Below are 17,090 nucleotides of genomic sequence, written 5' to 3'. Positions count from 1 at the left end.
ATATGCATTGGTAATTTTACGGATTACGACTTTCCATCAGTTGATTTTGTGAATGTGATTGACTTTTTGTAGTCAGGATAAGTGGAACGACTCTAAGCAAAATAGAATTTGCACATTTATTATTTTTATGAGGAGTGCAAGACCTGATTATATTCAAAATGTTTTTAAGTCAGTCCACCGAAAAGGACGCATTGTTGAGCTTCGTTTCAGTCTTCTCTTTTTGCGTATTCAGAATTCAAAATTTCTCTAGAAATTAATTTAAAAACTGTTGATATAATCCATTTTTATAATGCTTGTTTCACATCCCTAAAATTAGGAGACTGGGAAATATTTTTCATTCATTCGACTTTTTAGCTATCCTTTTTTAGAGCTTATGAATGCCAGAATTTTTTCAGTTAGAATTAATCATCAATTTTTTTCACTTTCGTTTATGCTCTAATTTATTAGATATTTTAATTCATTCTTTGTCCTCGGGCATAAAAATATCCAGTCGATTGGATAATTGACAAAAATACAAAGGCGTTCAATGGTTGTGTAACGTTGACTTCACGAACGTAATGAATTATTTATATTATTTAGTTAATCATTAAGAAAACTATTGTTAAATTTAACCACAGGTGTATTAGTAAGGCGTAACTTATGTAACTACTTATGTAACTAGTGCGAGTGTACATGTTTACGGGGAAAATGAGTTAATCACGAAAGAAATGTACAACTTATTGATAAGATGTATTTAACCAGTGAAGGTAGATCGTTTAAGAATAGAAAAATATGTAAAATAAATTTAATTTCATTTTTATTTTAACAGATTATCAATAATAGTATATGCCTTTCAGCACTGGGAAAGCACGAAAGAATTGAACATGATAAAACACTTTAAATTGTAATTATTTAGTAAGTATCTGATTATAATTAATATCATCCATATATTTACGGGATCGCGCGTGAGGTATAAGTTTATTTAGATTCATGAAGGCTGAATTCAAAAAGAGCATTTGACTCACTCTGAGAATAATCAAGAAATTTTTTAATCATGAATCCTCACTACTGTACATGGAATACCAAATGTTGCCTGCGTAGATGATTTTAATTACCACTTTGATATTTGTCAAGTTCGTTATAAATTTCTTTGGGATTGTGGGAGATTCATTTATATCGTGGATTCGCCCCCCTCCCTATTTCGCTTTGTGCAGTACGGCGTTGTGATGTAGTCACCTTAGGAAGTTGTGTGACAAATAATGACACTTGTGTTCCTTGCTGAGAATGATTGATTGTATCGAAGCGGAAAATTTGCTTAATTTGTATGCTGCCATGTATCCCTTTTCTCGTGATTCTCCATGTGTATGGAATGGATTTCTTATTCTTAGTCATTCCTAGCCATTGTGTTACGCCAACCTATTGTTGATAAATTTTATACAATTACATGTTTACCCAAACTCGAAGGCTCCCTGGTAGGCGGATTCCGGAAGGTCCTTAAGGGCACGCGTGAAAGCTTCTTTGACAGCATTTAGGGTCCCACGGTGGTGTCCTTTGAGGGAGGATTACACTTATGGGAATAGGAAATAGTCTACTGGTGTCAAGTCGGGACTGTATAAGGATTGGGGAATTGTCGTATTGTCGTTTTTTGCCAGTTGGTTACCTTGGAGCTGGAATGGCTGGATGTCTTCGGGACGAGTTTAGTGCAGATTTTTCTTATCGCCAAATTTTCAGTGATAATGGTGTGTCGTGTCATCTTATCAATGTCAATACGATCTGTGGGCATGCTCACACTTAACCGACGATCTGAATTCAGCACTTCATGCACACGTCGCATGTTGTCGTCGGTTCTTGGCGTCAACAGCCGTTCAACGCGGGGTTCGTCCTCCACAATCTCTCTGCCATATTTGTAGAGCTTGTGCCCCATGAAAACTGCAGTTTGTGGTATGCTTACATCTTTGAAAACTTGGCGAATCATGGCCTACGTTTTCGTACCCGATTTTCCCATCCCACCATTAAATTTGATGGCTTATCGCTGTTCAATCGTTCGCTGCATTTTGTGCTTGCACCGAATCACTCGACAGTGGTCCACTAAAATTACAATATACGCTGAACGAACGCTCGCAGGCGCTTGGCGCGTGTTGAAGGTCAGACCCCCCGCAACCGAGCCTGCGCGGTGTGAGCACGCTGCAACGTACAGTCACTTCAGGAAAAAAATGTTCCCAATATATTTTATGCAAACCTTGTAGTTGAATGATTATGTTTCCATGTACACTCTAAAGGGTACTATAGGTACTCAGTATACATATGAATACCCTGATTAGTAGATATCTGCCCGCTTTCAAAAGTCATCCAGATGTCCATTTTCACGCCCAAGAAATTCTTTCTACCTAGATTATTGGCTAAATTAAGATGTGATGAATGTTGTCCCATTCCCCTTTAAGCGACCTCCGCTGAGTTATTGACAATATAGAGCATGTTAAGTCAATTTTGAATAAAGAATTTCAAGATTAGTGTGTTAATCTTGTTGCCTGTTACTATAATCGCTATTCATGTATTGTGCCTATGTGTCGGACCTGCATTCATGAGAAATATATCGAATAAATGAAATGACTCCAATAGCAGGAAACAGTTAACTATTTACGGCTAGTGGAGTCATTTAATTTATTCAATACTGCTAGCCGTTAGAGCTCAAGTCAATAAATATTAGATATACACATAGTAATTACGTTAAGCACGTTTGTAGGTTTGCAGCTGGTTTTCAAATTTCACCTTCGCTCTGTTCTCAGGTGGAGGCGGGATTCACCCATGTGAGCCATGTCTTACCGCAGCGGAGATGTGACGGTTTCGGAGCCAGTGAGCTACACCAGGATGCCGTCTCCAAATTCAACCACGGGCCCCGCCGCCTCCTCCTCCGGAGCCTCCGGGTCCTCCTCTGCCGGGACCTCCTCCTCCGTCAGCTCCTCTCTCTCCCGGTCCTCCTCCTCCAGGTTCACCTCCTCGTCCCCGTCGCACTACCGCACCTCGAGCATAGAGAGACCCTACCAGACGACGTACCCAATCCTGCCCTCGAGGCCACCTCGGCCCACCGTCTCTATCACCGATCGCACCTCCGCCCTCCGCTTCGGCACCTCCTCCTACTCCTCGTCGTCGTACACCCCAGGGAGCTTGGTCCGGCGGGCGTCGCCCTCCCGTTCCTCTGTCTCCTCCACCACCTCGTCCTGCGGTTTGTACTCCGCCCGCAAGCTGAGCACGGATAGTGGCGTTAGCCTCGGCGATAGCCGAGGCGGCTCGCGGGAGCGGAGCGAGGGACGCTCCGACACGACCTCCTCGTCCTACAGCTCGAGCTACCGGTTTCGGGATACGAGCCGGACGAGGGACTCGCCCTCGATCTGCAGCGCCAGCCGATCCAATTCCCTTCGATCGAGCCCATCCTCCTCGACCACGAGCGGGGTGTCCTCCCGAATCCACTCCCGCTCGTACCCGAGCAGCAGCGACCTCGGCACCTCCGCCACCACCTCGACCGTTGGGTCGTCGACCGGCCTGAACCGCCGCAACCGCTTCGGGAGCTCCTCCTCGATAACGTCCGCGGACTCGAAGGCGTCCTCCCCCACGCCCTCTTCCATCTCGTCGGGGACGGAGGCGCGGGCCATTGGCGGGAGCTGCGGTGTCTCCAGCAGGCGTGAGGTAAATATGTCTGGCGATTCGTTCCGGAAGGAGGACGCCAAGTCGGTCTCCTGCATCTCGGAGGCGAACGGCGTGGCGGACGCCGTGGCGTCGACGGGGGAGGATGACGGGGACGATAATGGGAATAGGCTGAGCGTGGCAGAGATTCGGAGGCTCTTCGACGCCAACCAGAACCCGGCACCGAGGCCGGCGCTGGGCGCCGGTGCCTCCTCGGCCGCCGGCAAGGGTCGTCGGTCGCAGGAGGAAGAGGACGAGGACGATGAGGACGAGGACGAAGATGACGAGTACGATGAGGAGGAGGAGAGCGAAGGGGAGGCGGCGGTGGTGGCGGACTCTCCGGCGAGGAGAAGCCGAGCGGGCCAGTCCATGTCCGCCTCCTCCGCCACCGCCTCTTCTCCTTCCTCCTCCTCGGCACACTCTACGGCCTCCTCTTCCTCCTCCTCGTCCTCCTCCAGCGTCCTCTCCCCCGTGAGGGGCGGCGGAGGGCTTGAGGGCCCAGACGTGAGTACATGACGCCTTTTTTTAACTCACTCATATTTAACATCAAACGCCTACCTTGTGAAGTGGAAGGATTGGAAATGCGACTAGAAGCTCCCCTGCATTAAAATTAGTTGTAATAACCTGTGAATGCTAATTCATATTTGAAATTAATTCACATTGCCTGTCCTGCGGCCTGGATGTCAAGGATGTTTGAAATTTTTATGATACAAAACAATTAAAAAAATGTATGGACATTTCCCTTCTATAGTCACTTGAAATTCTGAAGACAAATATAATGCATTTTTTCTTGAGAGCCATTGCCTTTTTGCCCAATTATTAGTTAATATTTTATGATTCCGAACTCTAACATAAACATAAATTATATTTAGTGTATATGCTTTGTATCTACCTCGTATCAAGCGTGGGAATGCGGATTTTTCATGAATGAAATCTTTCTGAATTGTGAATAGTCCTCAGAAATTAAGTTAAGATATTGTATTGAAATTTTTAGTGGCCTGAATGAATGGGAAAACTTTTTTAGGCAATAAAAAACCAGCTAATGTTAGTCTTTATTTGAATGATGTATGAACATGCAATTATAGCATGCAAAAAATAATTTGATTTTTTGATAATTCTGTATTTTGGTCAGATTTAATTTGGAAAGGGGAAAAGGGAGAACATTTTCTGCATGTAAGTGTTGGCATTTTTCGGGCGCTTTTTAATCTCTATGATTTGCAATTTTCGGAATCGTCGATCGTATAAATTGGGGTGGGGTGATACAGTTGTACGGAATTCCTCCGTGGTTCCGTGCTCTCGTTCAGGTCTCCTCTACCCTCCTCCATGTGAACATAATGCTGTTCAGTAGATAGGATAGATTGTTAAAATTGGTGATGGACTAAAGCTAAGGACTTACCTCCCTGTAAGCCTGTATCTAGTTTTTAAAAAACATTATTCGATCTGGAGAAATAGATGATTTAGTAGAAAATGTGATTAGTGCATTTCAAAGGAGAAAGCAGATTCAGCGCTCTATTTAGTTGTTCCTTTCGTAAAAGTTATTATTTTTGGTACCTCAGTGTAAATAGATAATCGATACCATGCTGCCGACTAACGATTATCTTGGTAGCATTGAGGGTCTTGATGGCCGTAGGCTCAGTGTTTCATATTGTTAGTGCTTGTATCTTGATCAAATCATTGTTTGTTTATGCTTTGTTATTAGTTCTTATTTTGAATATGTTGCCATTAATATATCGGTATAGACTCGTCTCTAGCTTATGGACTAGTTATTATCAGAATTTCAACTTGGGGCTTGTCTGGGATGCCATTGTCTAAGCTTTTAATAACATGACTATTTATACGCAGTTTTCATTTTTTCCGTTGAATTGAAATAACTGGGGGGAGGGGAATTTACTAGTTTTTGTTATCCTCGGCCATTTAAATGCTTAATTTGTTTCAGGGGTATATTTTTTCATTTATATTAGAGGATGCTGCGACCTAAATTGTCATTTCGCAGGAGACTCTTTTTATCTTCCATTCATGATTATAGCTAACCACTTATTGCTGCAAATACGCGTGGGAATTCTGATGAACGTGTTGGTAGTGGTTCTCGTTACTCAGTATCGCTCTTGGGCACATGACTTCTTATCGAACTCGCATTTCCAATCCAATCCATGCAAGGCACGCTCTCCTAACTTGCTTTAATTGGAGAAATGTTTTCTGTGATTAAAACAGTCTTTGATTTCTTTCCTTGAAACTAATCAGAAGTTTGAATTTGAGAAATAGTGGAATTACAAGATATTCTGGTATCTGGTAATTTAGTGAACATTTTTCTTTGAAGTGTATTTACATGACTGTTTTGACGGAAAAAACTTTCTGCCAAGCCCACTAGTTTTACGTCTATGATTGTTGCATGTTTCGCATGAGAAAGGAACCCCTTTGCCAAGAGCACCGTTCAGAGCGATCCATTGGCAGGAGGACTTCCGAATTTATCGAGCTCCGATCTCGTGATGCACGCATTGCCACAGAATGACACGACGACGCACGCCTCGCGGCCCTCCCACTCGCAGACTCGCCAATCATTGCTCATGCGGGCCGCGGGCCAAGACCGTGCAAAGAGAAATAAACACCCCCTTCACCCACTCTGCCAATTAATCTCCCTCTCCCCTTTGAAAGATTACTCCATCGTCACCGTGGCTCGAGATTTCCGCCAAGCGTCCGTCGGCGATCATTCCCTGTCGATCGCAGCCGGGCACGCACGGTCGGTCGTGAAAAATCTTCGCGACGCACCCGGAGAGTGATATTCAGGTGTGAAGTAAGGGGAGGAAGGGATCGTCGTTGCGGGCGAAGGTGAATGGGCTGGTCTCCGAGCGTGGCGGCCTCGTCCGACCCACCGGGTGTCGGAAGCAGGGGCGGCGGGAGGGGGTGGGAGGTGGGTTGGGGAGGGCGCGGGGTTTATTTCGAGAGGCGCTGCGGGTGCTGCCGCCGTTCCCGACGTCGGCCCCTAGACCAATACCGCCGAGAGGAGCCCCCCGCGTACGCCACAGCCGCCTTCCCCCCGCCCCCGGGAGCCGTCCGGGGGTCTTCCTTCCCCGCCCTGGCCGAGGCGACCGGCACCCCACCGTTGGTGACCCCTTCTCCGCCGGCAGGTCCTCCGCCCCCGCACCCGGAAGCAAGAGAACCGGTCTAGACGAGAGGCTTTCCGCGTCTCGGAGGAACTCTGCTTTCCTTTCTCGTTTAGTTATCGGTTATCCCCCTTGACCCACGCCCCGCGGTTTAGTACTCGCGAGTGTCGCCCCATTTCGCCGCGGACGTCCCACCACGGTTGTTCTCCACCACCTCTACGCTTCCTACTCGTCCCCCCTTTTCTTCGTATGTTTTGGTGCCGTACGGAAATAGTCCCCACCCGCGTACGACGCCGATTACGCAAGGGGACGAATCGGCGGGTAATGCGGGATGATTCCCGCGTAGTACCTCTTCCAAGTTCCACATTTTCTCTCTCCATCTTCCTATCTTAAACTCCCTCCCGGAATAGCAGCGTTCCCCCTTTCTCCCGGTCCCGCCTCCCCTTCCACTCCCAGCTCCTACGAGAGGATATCTTATTCTTGTAAAGTGCGGCTCCGCGGAGTGAGGATGAAACCGAGCGATCTCGGTTGATATACGCCATTGGTCAGGAGGGAGGACGGTCGACGTCACCGCTCACCAATCTACCCCTCATCACCTCGCAACTCTTCCCCCCGTCTGACTAGCGTTATTTTTCCCCCGTGACTACTCCACTAGCCTTCGAATCTTGCTAGCTCGAAATAATTATTGCCGCTTTTTATTCTCTCTCTTTCGTATCTGTCCTCCTTCCGAGATAAACCGCTCCGCCCTCGTGCGACGTCTCGCGGAGATGCGCAGCCCTCCCGGCAAGCTGCCGTCGCTGCTACGCACAAGGGTTTGCCCGACTCCCCCGCTCTCGCCCGCCGCGACCAAAGTGTTCCCTTGGATTGCGGTCATTTGGCAAGCGTCCCCGCTTTATAGCGCCTCGGGCGTTTTCGGGAGCACGGCGGTAGGAGGAGAGACGCGTCAGAACGGGGGGCCGCGGGCAGCGTAGGGGGCAGGGGACGGCGAGGGGCGGGAGGCCGGCGGCGGCGGCGGTGGCTGGAATGGGAGTGGTGGGCCGACGACTCGTGACGTGGCTCTCATGGGGGGCGTGGGCTCTTTGGGCGCTTCTGCTCCTCCTGCTCATCTTCTATGCGGGGCTCACCCTATTCCCGCCCCCGTGCCCCTCGAGGAGGCCGGTTACCCCGTGGCCTCCACCATCGGAGGTTCCCCGGAGGGTGTTCCACACCAAGGTAATCTCCTCCTATGTGCTCAAAGAATAATGCCTGTCCCTTCGTGTTAAGTTGCCGTTGGGTTATGCCATTCCTGTCTGTTATATTGCTCTTACCTTCTTCCTTATGCTCTGTAGTTTTTTCTTTGCCCCTATCGCATAGTGCACCCACCTGATACCAAGTTGGCCTCCTCCTTCCCTTCCTCGTTCTAAATGTAGCCCAGTGATTATTTGCAACTCCGTGGAACTTTATTTATATCTTGGCGCGGCGAAGGATTCACTGTAATTAAGTTAGGGAGGCTCTGTCTCTTCATTTTTTCTTCTGTTATCGCTATTTGTGGCATGCATTGCGCAGTCACTAATAGAGGGTGTAAAAGACATTTCGACGCCGTACGCTTAGTATTGGTGATTAGAAGTGCGGGGATTTAATGGAGCAGGTCGCATTACATTTCTTCGGAAACTTAATGATTTTGATTAATTTTCTGTCACTTTCATATTCACCGTTTAGAACCCAAGATTATTTTAGGAATACTCCATACATTCTTGAATGGCTTTGTTTACTCGTATCATACAGGTATGCCTGTATATGCATGTCTGACTTCATAGGGCGGAACTGCGTACCGAACGGTTAATCCTGTGCTTGTAAATCCAATAATAACAAATACAGCTATTGTGTCACAGTAGAGGTGTACTTTAAAAATATTTCTGTTGTTGCAGTCTTGGGAAGAATGTAACGTGCATTCGTTTCTCGTTGCCCGATTTCGGCCTCGTTTCTTTTCATGTACATATGTTCTTATCAAATAGTCATGATGACTTCCTGTTTGTGAATTCCGTACGGTTACGTGATGTTTAAGTCCTAAGTCCAAATCGATGGGTGTTTTTATGAATGAAGACTCATAAATAAATAAAATATTATTCAGATGTGGAAGTAATTTTCTGCACGTGCGCTAATAAATGCATCACAAGAATATGGAGCATTCTTACATTGACTCATATAAATCAATGAAAACTATTTAATAGCTATGTACATGTTCGTCAAAAATGTTTAAAAGACCTAATTAATTATCATATGCCCCCACCCACCCCTTAAATACATATCTTTTGAATAAAATAATATCGATATTACCGTATGAGTAGAAAGTTTATTTGGATTTAAACTTGGTCTAGTAAATGAATATCTGGTAACTTCGATGTCTGAGGCTACATTACACAGAAAAGTGATCGTGGCGAAATCCATTACTTGACAGTGTAACATTTGTTCGTTCCCAAAACAAACTTCAAACTCATGACCTAACTTTTCATGGCATGCATTAAATAAGGTATAAGCTATTTTTTTGCAAATAATTTTCAGAGATAATCATTCCCTTGACAATTTAGTATGACCGATGACGAACTTCTTCCTTCGAAATCAAGGTCATCGGATTGCCTTGAGATTCATTAGTTGGCGTCTTAACTTGCGGCCTCGTTCACGTCCATATTTTATATAGTTTTGCGGTCGCCTTCAGTTCTGAATCACGTAGACTTGTTATATTTTTTGCCGCACCAAATTACCTAAATTACTCGACCAATGCGCCACTGAACTTCCTGAAGAGAGTTGGTAAATCAGTGATTTAGACCTTGGAACGCATCCTAATTCAGGCACTTAGCAAATCGGAACAAAATATGTTCATTATTTGGCCATATTGCCACGTGGCTATTTTACCAGATTTGCCATTTTTATTATCATTGGGATTATTAAAATTCGCTGCGTTGAAGTTAAACCAAGTAAAATGAACTAACTCTTAACAATAAATATCACCCATGAGTTCTTTTTATCTCGGAACTATTTGGAATTAAAATTTCTCGTTTGTACATTTGGTTTATGTCGCCGAAAATATTATTTTCGTATTGATAATTTCTTCTTTTAAAGCTCCGCTCAACGTTCCATGCACCATGTAATCTTGATTTACATTTATGGTGATTGATATTTGTTGTGGTTACATCTGATTCAAGTAATTGTTGTGAGTTAACGTGTTAAATTTTTCGTGTGAAACAAGACCGCGTACATATATTTTGCTCATTTGTTTGACAAGTTTTGCCAATTGAACTGGAGGTAAAATTTTTTCGATTGTTTTCTTATAAACAAGAGAAACTCAAATATGGTGCGTGTGGAAATATTACTTTATCCATTTTATTTCAATTGTGGAACTCTCACATTACTAATTTTTGCGAGGGAACAATAAATTTTATTTTTCATGTTAACGTCTTATATTCTGCCATAATGTCACAACACGAAAAGAAAGCCGTGATATAGGAAAGAAACTAACTGGAGCGAGATGTCGTGATAGAAACGCTGCGCGAGGGTAATACGTGATGAAATATGACGATAGTACTACATCTTTATTTAGCTTCTTCCTACAAATGTTTTTCCAGCTAGAAATCTGGCAGGTATGCTCCTCTCTGCAGAGTTCCTTGAGAAATTTTGAAAATCCTTGAACGTAAACTGACCATTATCGTTTCACGAACATCTCTTGTATCATGTGCCTTATTCTAGTCACTTTTTTTCGAAAAAATGCCTAGAGTGATTTGACTTAAGTTGATTAACCCACGTATAATTAGTAAAACTTACATATTAATATAGTCTTGTTTCAGGGCGTATTGTATACTATTCAGCTTATAATTATGAAATTATAATTATCATTCTGTAAATAATGTAGTTACTTTGTGTTTTGTGCTTGACAGAAATTCATAGCGCTTGGATGTTGTTGAAAAGCGCCATTATCTTATTTCATTTTATTTTTTATACCTTTCTATTAAATGATTTAGGCGTTACCATTGGAAACCTTTTTCAACAAGATTTAATTTCTACCGAAATTGGAGTGTAACTTCTGCTTATTTGAGGTAAAGTTTGTGAGAAGTCTACTTCAGATCCATAAGCCTACTAGTTGAATATCCAGACAACTACGCTTATTGGAAAAAAATCGCTTCTAAGATAATATCCAGTGCAAGGTTTGTAATTTAATTTCCCATCTAATTAAACTCAATTTATTAAGTTTTGATCGTTATAAAAAACATCCTCCGGGAATATTTATATGCCCATTATTCTTAGCATGCTAGGATAGTAATGTCAGCGGCGGCACATTTTATGCATGTTTTATTTTGATATTTATTTCGTTTTGTATTTCCGCGGTAAGTAAAAACGATTTCATGGAACACTCGAAATATCTAGTGATATAATTCTTCTTCAATTTAATAATTTATTAGTTTTTGGAGGTCCATCAGCGAGTGGGCATTGTTAATAAGCTCTTTTCGGAAAAAATAGGCCCCCGTGAGAGTCACGTGGAAAATTTCTCCTAGTTTGTTTTATTTTCCTGCCAAAATTTCCCCACTATGATGTGTTAAAGTGTCATTTTATTTTTGGAAATTACTTCTTGATCGCCACCAATGGGTTCAAACGCTTGAATGTTTCTGGTTTTATAAGGCCAGTTGATGTTCTTCCACTCTTTTCCGAGTTCAAATGAGCCGTCGCATTCTCCAGCGGTTCTTTGTGAAGTCTCTCGAATTCCTCCTTTTCAACTACCTCGTCCTTCCTCAACGAATCCATTTCGTTACTCTCTCTCCCCCAGCTTTGCCCTTGGACCCATTTCCATGCAAATGATGCGTAGATAAGAACATTACGGACTGTTGTCCTTCTTTTCGCTGGTTGACGTATCCTGAACTCTCATCAGTCTCCTCTAACGCGTTTTCGTTTTCATCTTACTTCCACGAACGTAGGAGCGGTTGATTTAATATCGAACTTGGTTCAGAGATCGTATCATGTTATTACTTCTGAAATATCTTTTCTTCCCCATGTGCAACAGTGTTATGAGTTCACGGTGTGGATTAAATTCTTTCGTCGCCCCGTACATTGCCACAACCCGCTATGCATGCAGGGTGGTATCCTGATTAACCCCAGGCGCCGAATCCTAGTTTACTCAGGGCCTGGACCTGTTCAATTTTTTAAAGTCATTTCCGATTGTTTTAAATAAAGAAAACCTTTACTTTTCCGTTCTTAAATCTATCGCCTAGTTTCCGAGTTATAGCCAGCGTAACATCAATGCGCTTCATCCTTTCACTGGAAGGGGCTGACCCTCCGCTTCTGTTGTGTGTGTCATGTGGGTCATTCTCGTCGTATTGCCCCGGCCTTCAACGGTCTTCCCGTGCCGAGGCTTGCCCAAAGGACGACTCTTTCTCTTATCTCCCTCGCAAAGACACCAGAAACATCACTCGGGAAAATTGGGAGCGTCTTCTCTTTTCACGGAATTCCATGTATCACTAGAATGAAATATATGCAATGAAACAAAAGGAACAACTATTACGCGTGGCACTTTATTTATGTTGGCTAGACTTTAATGTGCAATTTTTTGGACGTTTCTGAACATTTACGTTGTTCGTTGCCATTTGGTGAGCACGTGGGTAGCTTCAAAGAAGTTATTTTTTTATGCTCCTTACAGACGTCCAAAGCAGTTTTCTTTTTGTAGTTTAGTGCTATTTACGTTTACTTGTTGACCTTTGTTAACAGTATTACGTTCTCATTCACGAAGTAGACGTTTTTATATGTCTTTATAAAGTTGTCATATCAATTTGTTAATGTTCGCATTGTCATTACAGTCGCATTTTCAATCGATCGTCGCAGAATCACTTGTCCTCCGCAGCTGTGCTTATCATAGTTACAATTAGGGCTGAATTTGACTCTGATTTAAGAGGAGAAATGAATTGCTGATTTTTTTCATTATATATGTAAGTAGTTAAGTGTTCTTATATCAAGACTACACCATTAGTCACCATCTAGAAAAGTTAATTTGTACAAATTTTCGAAGTTTATAGCAATATTGCACCGAATAAAATTTATATTTAAATGCTCCAAGGACAAAAAAGCTGCCGCCGACGGTTTTAGGTTGTTGAAAATCCATTTGTTCCGTGTATGCGTATGCAATGCTCATTAGGGCCATTTTAATTTAATTTGAATATTCCTTTGTTGTACAGAGCGATTTCATGCCCTAAGATCCCTTCATGAAACCTTCTTCCATGGTGTTACGAAGTAAAAGTTAAACTCACTTTCATAATATTTCGAGAACGGAAATTACATTTCTTCATCTGTCCCTGATACTCTTACACTCGATTCCGCTGAAATTCAAAAAATTGTATCCACTGATTCCAAAAAATTCAGTGAAACACTCGCGTTGCATTGGTAAGTTGACCAGATTCCTGATGACGTGTTGAACCTAGGTGACCGTTATGGACACTGCCAATGGGGGGGGGGGGGTGAAATAAAAAAAATATCAAGAACCAATTTTTTTTTAATCGTCTGCCGAATTTGTAAATAAAATCGAAATTTTGCGTCCGAGTGAACGATCCGAATGCTCTTGCAAGCGTCATTTTGTAATTAAATCCCGCTATGCTAGCTTTTCATAAACTAAGTCGTGATCGCTTGGGAAATCGGAGAGGAATGGTTATGATTGGGCTGTAACGGGGTTGGAATGATTTTTTTTTACTTTACAAGGGAAGCGACGTTTCTTCTCTGTCAGCTTGCAAAGATTCTATCTTCCACGTAGTATGCTATCACTTTGTCAACTAGGATATCCCTCTTTAAATATGTACATTTTTACCGCGACGTTTTTTCATGGTTGTGGTGGTGATGAGGATTGTTCATTCATGATGACATTAGTTTGTCTCTGTTCATCATGATAAGGTCTGTATTTTTGTTTGTAGCCTTTAAAAGTCATATCATAAGTTTGTTTATCACCAACTGTGACTTATAATTTCAGCACTTCTATCAATTTGAGCCCAGTTCTCTGCAGGGATTTATTATTTAGGGCACTTAATAATACTGCCCCATAAGTGATATCCTGTGCGTACACTTATTTTTGGGTCCATGATGAGGACGAGACGATGCTATAAAAAGGCAAGTGTGGGTACATGACCTCCGAAGGAGCTAAATAAAGACATAAAGCTTCGCGAAAGTCACGCTGAACTATAAATTCCGAGGTCGGTAGATAATTTAAGGGTTTAGGAAATAGCGTTCCAATCTGCGAGCATACAAGGGAACGTATGCTTGCCAATGATTGATAATTGACCGCAAGTGGAATTGTATCTCGCTTTTTGGGTGCAGTGAAATAATTATTATTCAGGAGGAGGAATGTTTAAGTTTTATTTACGGTCATTGAAGCTTTATTGGCCTCAAATAGGTTTTGCATTTGTTATAGGTATTGGCAGCTGAATTCCTTATATTAATTTCCATGCGTATTTATTGTGCGTGATGGGGTAAAAATTCATTAGCAGTTTATTATTTACTGCTCTCGACATGAACTGAAATCGTCCTCGGCTAAATGAAATAGCATTTGCTAACCCATTTGAATGGAATCAGTTTTTACGGACGGCAGTGAAACTAATTGACGCACTGGAACCGTTGGAGCTAATATGTGTTACGAAAACTGAAAGAGTACTTAACTTGCGTATTTGCGGACGTTGTTATCTCTAAAGGTTTTCCTTGGCGCTATCAATTTACACCTGATTAAACAAATTTTGGCTAAATAAATCAGTTGAATGTACACTTAAGCCCGGTAGAAGTCATAGCTTCATTTCAGATGGAAGCCTGTTGAAATTGAAAGCATTTATTTTTAATATCTACCATAAATTTAAGTCATTGACGTCATCGTGTTTCGTATGCTACATCACTTAGGTTGTGAGCTCTAGTGAATGCGTAAGAATTTTCAATCGGCCATTAATCAAGGGCGTCAGTTATGTGCTCCCGCTGTTTACTCCCCCTATCATCCCAAGGTGCCCATGACGTTTATCGTGTGTGCTGAACTGTGTATAAATTTTGGATGAGTATATGGCTTCATTACTTAATAACGTCTCCGCATTGGTCGAATGGTTTGGAAGTTATCATCGTAGTGAAACCTGAGTGCTAACTGCTGTCTAGGTAAACATGCTCGAGTTTGCATGTCTTTCTTACGCCCCTGTGTCCGTAGTACGTAACCAATGGCTATTTCGTCATCACCTTTTGATATCTTCACTAACATTTCTTCTGGAATTTCGTCTTAGCGCTGGGATTTTCCCATCTTATCAAGAGAAAATGATACCCCAAATATTTGTTATACTGTGATATTTCATATGTTTGAAGAAAATAGTGGAACAAAATAATAGGTTTCCTCCAATTTCGGAGTATTATTGAAAGTAGCATGCATGTTTGTGAGACAATAGAAACCTTTATTTCATGGAGTTTTATTTGTTTTGTGCATTATCGAAAGACTTAAATGTTTTTCGCAGTTTACAAATGGGAAACTGATAATTCATAAGTATAATTTTTCAAATCCGTGTCATGCTTCTCGTGATTTATTGCGGTCAACTGTTCTCCGTGTAGATTACAGCGGGGGAGCTGAAATCTTATCGTCATTACCAATTATCATAATGATGGAAATCATTCTAGGAATATACTTAACACTTTCAGGCTTCACTTCGTGGAATTGTTTGATGTCTAAATTGAATAAGTTTATAATAAAGTACAAACATTTATTGCCATAAAATAAAGTCTGTGGAAAATTACTAACTCAGTTAATTCTGTAAATCATTTTACGTTACTATTTTTCATTTGCCAGTCCTTTTTTTTCAGATCAAGGGCCAAAGTTGTTGGTTCGATCGCCTTCAATTGTGAAACAAGCATTTATTCAGTACTGATAAGTGATTGTACCGTGTCTGTCGTTGTCGTTAATTTTTTCCAGTTTAACATGTAAGACATACATACTGGTGTTGCCGTATTTAGATCATATCATATACAGCCTTTTGGAAGTCTCATGAAGATGTGTGACATGATTCGTTCGGCTTGAAAGCCGCTTTACGTTGCAACCCGGAAAAATATGTCAAAATAACTGCCTGAACTTACTACGCCGACTATTATTATGTGTAAAATGTATACCTAAAAACTCAACCAAATTGAATTGATCTGTGTTTTCTGCCTTTTCCGCGTGGTGATTAATTTATATGACGTTTACGTTTTACCTGTATTCATTTTCATTGCCATTAGAAGGTGTATATTATACCGTGATGGTGGAATGCGACGATAGACGTATTATTTTGGAGATTCTATTAGTTTTGTGATAGTTGAAGGCATATTTGTCACTTTCCACGCGTCAATACATTGGTAGATTCTCCATCGTGAACATTTTTCCGGATTTTTTGTGAGGTTGTTTTCTTCTCCATCAGTTCGAGATTTGACTCCCGGTCCTTGGAACCCGTCGGAAAAACACCTAACTCTAGAGCCTTGGGTATCAATGGTGTCGCAGTTGTTTGTCGACGAGAATCAACCATCGACTGCTCACAATTTAGGCCGACGTCGGAAGCCATTCGTCGAGTGAACGCCATGTTTATTCATTCACCTGGTGTGTTAATGAACCCGAAAGAGTCTTAAACGCCTTCTAATGGCTTTTCTGCAAACAAGACTTGATTTTTTCCCCGCCTCGCTGGCACACGAGAAGCGCCGTCGTCGGCATCAAAAACCATCGGGTGACAGGCGTTAATTACCACACTCCCGCTGCCCGTAGTCATCCGCCCACGACTTTTTCGCCCTCCTCCGCTTCCCCTTTCTTCTATTTCACGTCACTGCCGCCGTCATCTCCCATGCCTGCAGTCGAGCCACACTCGTCTTGCTAGTCTAGGAAATCCATGAAGAGCCGGGGAATTTTTCGGTCTTGAAAATCGAGTTTAAACAGCCTTGCGTATCGTAAATGAAACGGTTTAGAGCACTCACCAGCTATCTTCATTGCGTCCATTCCTCAGTCGATATTTTCGAAGCGATTTATATTTTCCACTCAGACTATATTTAATTTCGGGAAGGGTTTCATGCACTCTACTAAAATGTGTTTGAAAGGTGTCAATTTGGTATTAGAAGTTGTTGAACTGCTCTCTCCGTCAAAATCGTCATTAGTTTAATGTAACTGGAGGCAGCAATAGAATGCAGTACGGCTTGCTAAGATTGTGCCTGTGGCATGCAGCGCAAAAATTATGGTGATTCTTAAATTATTGTAGTTTTAGTCGTATCAGCTTGTTTTTGTTACCTGAACTGTATGTAGTTCATGAGTCCCCGGGCGGGGGGTGCAGTCAGAAACGATAGCGAAGAGTT

General features: G+C 42.5%; 1 protein-coding gene across 4 annotated transcripts in view; it reads left to right on the top strand.

Annotated features, from left to right (window-relative positions):
* The window catches only part of LOC139687478 (ubiquitin carboxyl-terminal hydrolase 2-like), a 121,197-nt gene that overhangs the window by 41,399 nt on the left and 62,708 nt on the right, over nt 1–17,090 (top strand). For 3 of the 4 annotated variants that reach the window (XM_071584656.1, XM_071584654.1, XM_071584655.1), the window contains exon 2: nt 2,766–4,164. In XM_071584656.1, the coding sequence (XP_071440757.1) occupies nt 2,794–4,164 (1,371 nt within the window). In that variant the 5' untranslated portion in view covers nt 2,766–2,793. The remainder of the gene's footprint in view (nt 1–2,765; nt 4,165–17,090) is intronic. The other variant, XM_071584658.1, reaches the window with a different exon arrangement.

The sequence above is a fragment of the Hetaerina americana genome, unplaced genomic scaffold (genome assembly GCF_022747635.1).
Source record: "Hetaerina americana unplaced genomic scaffold, ioHetAmer1.1.p SCAF_2, whole genome shotgun sequence".
NCBI classification, from domain to species: Eukaryota; Metazoa; Arthropoda; class Insecta; order Odonata; family Calopterygidae; genus Hetaerina; species Hetaerina americana.
The sequence above is the reverse complement of the archived record's forward strand: the minus strand, read 5'-3'. Positions and strand labels throughout refer to the sequence as shown.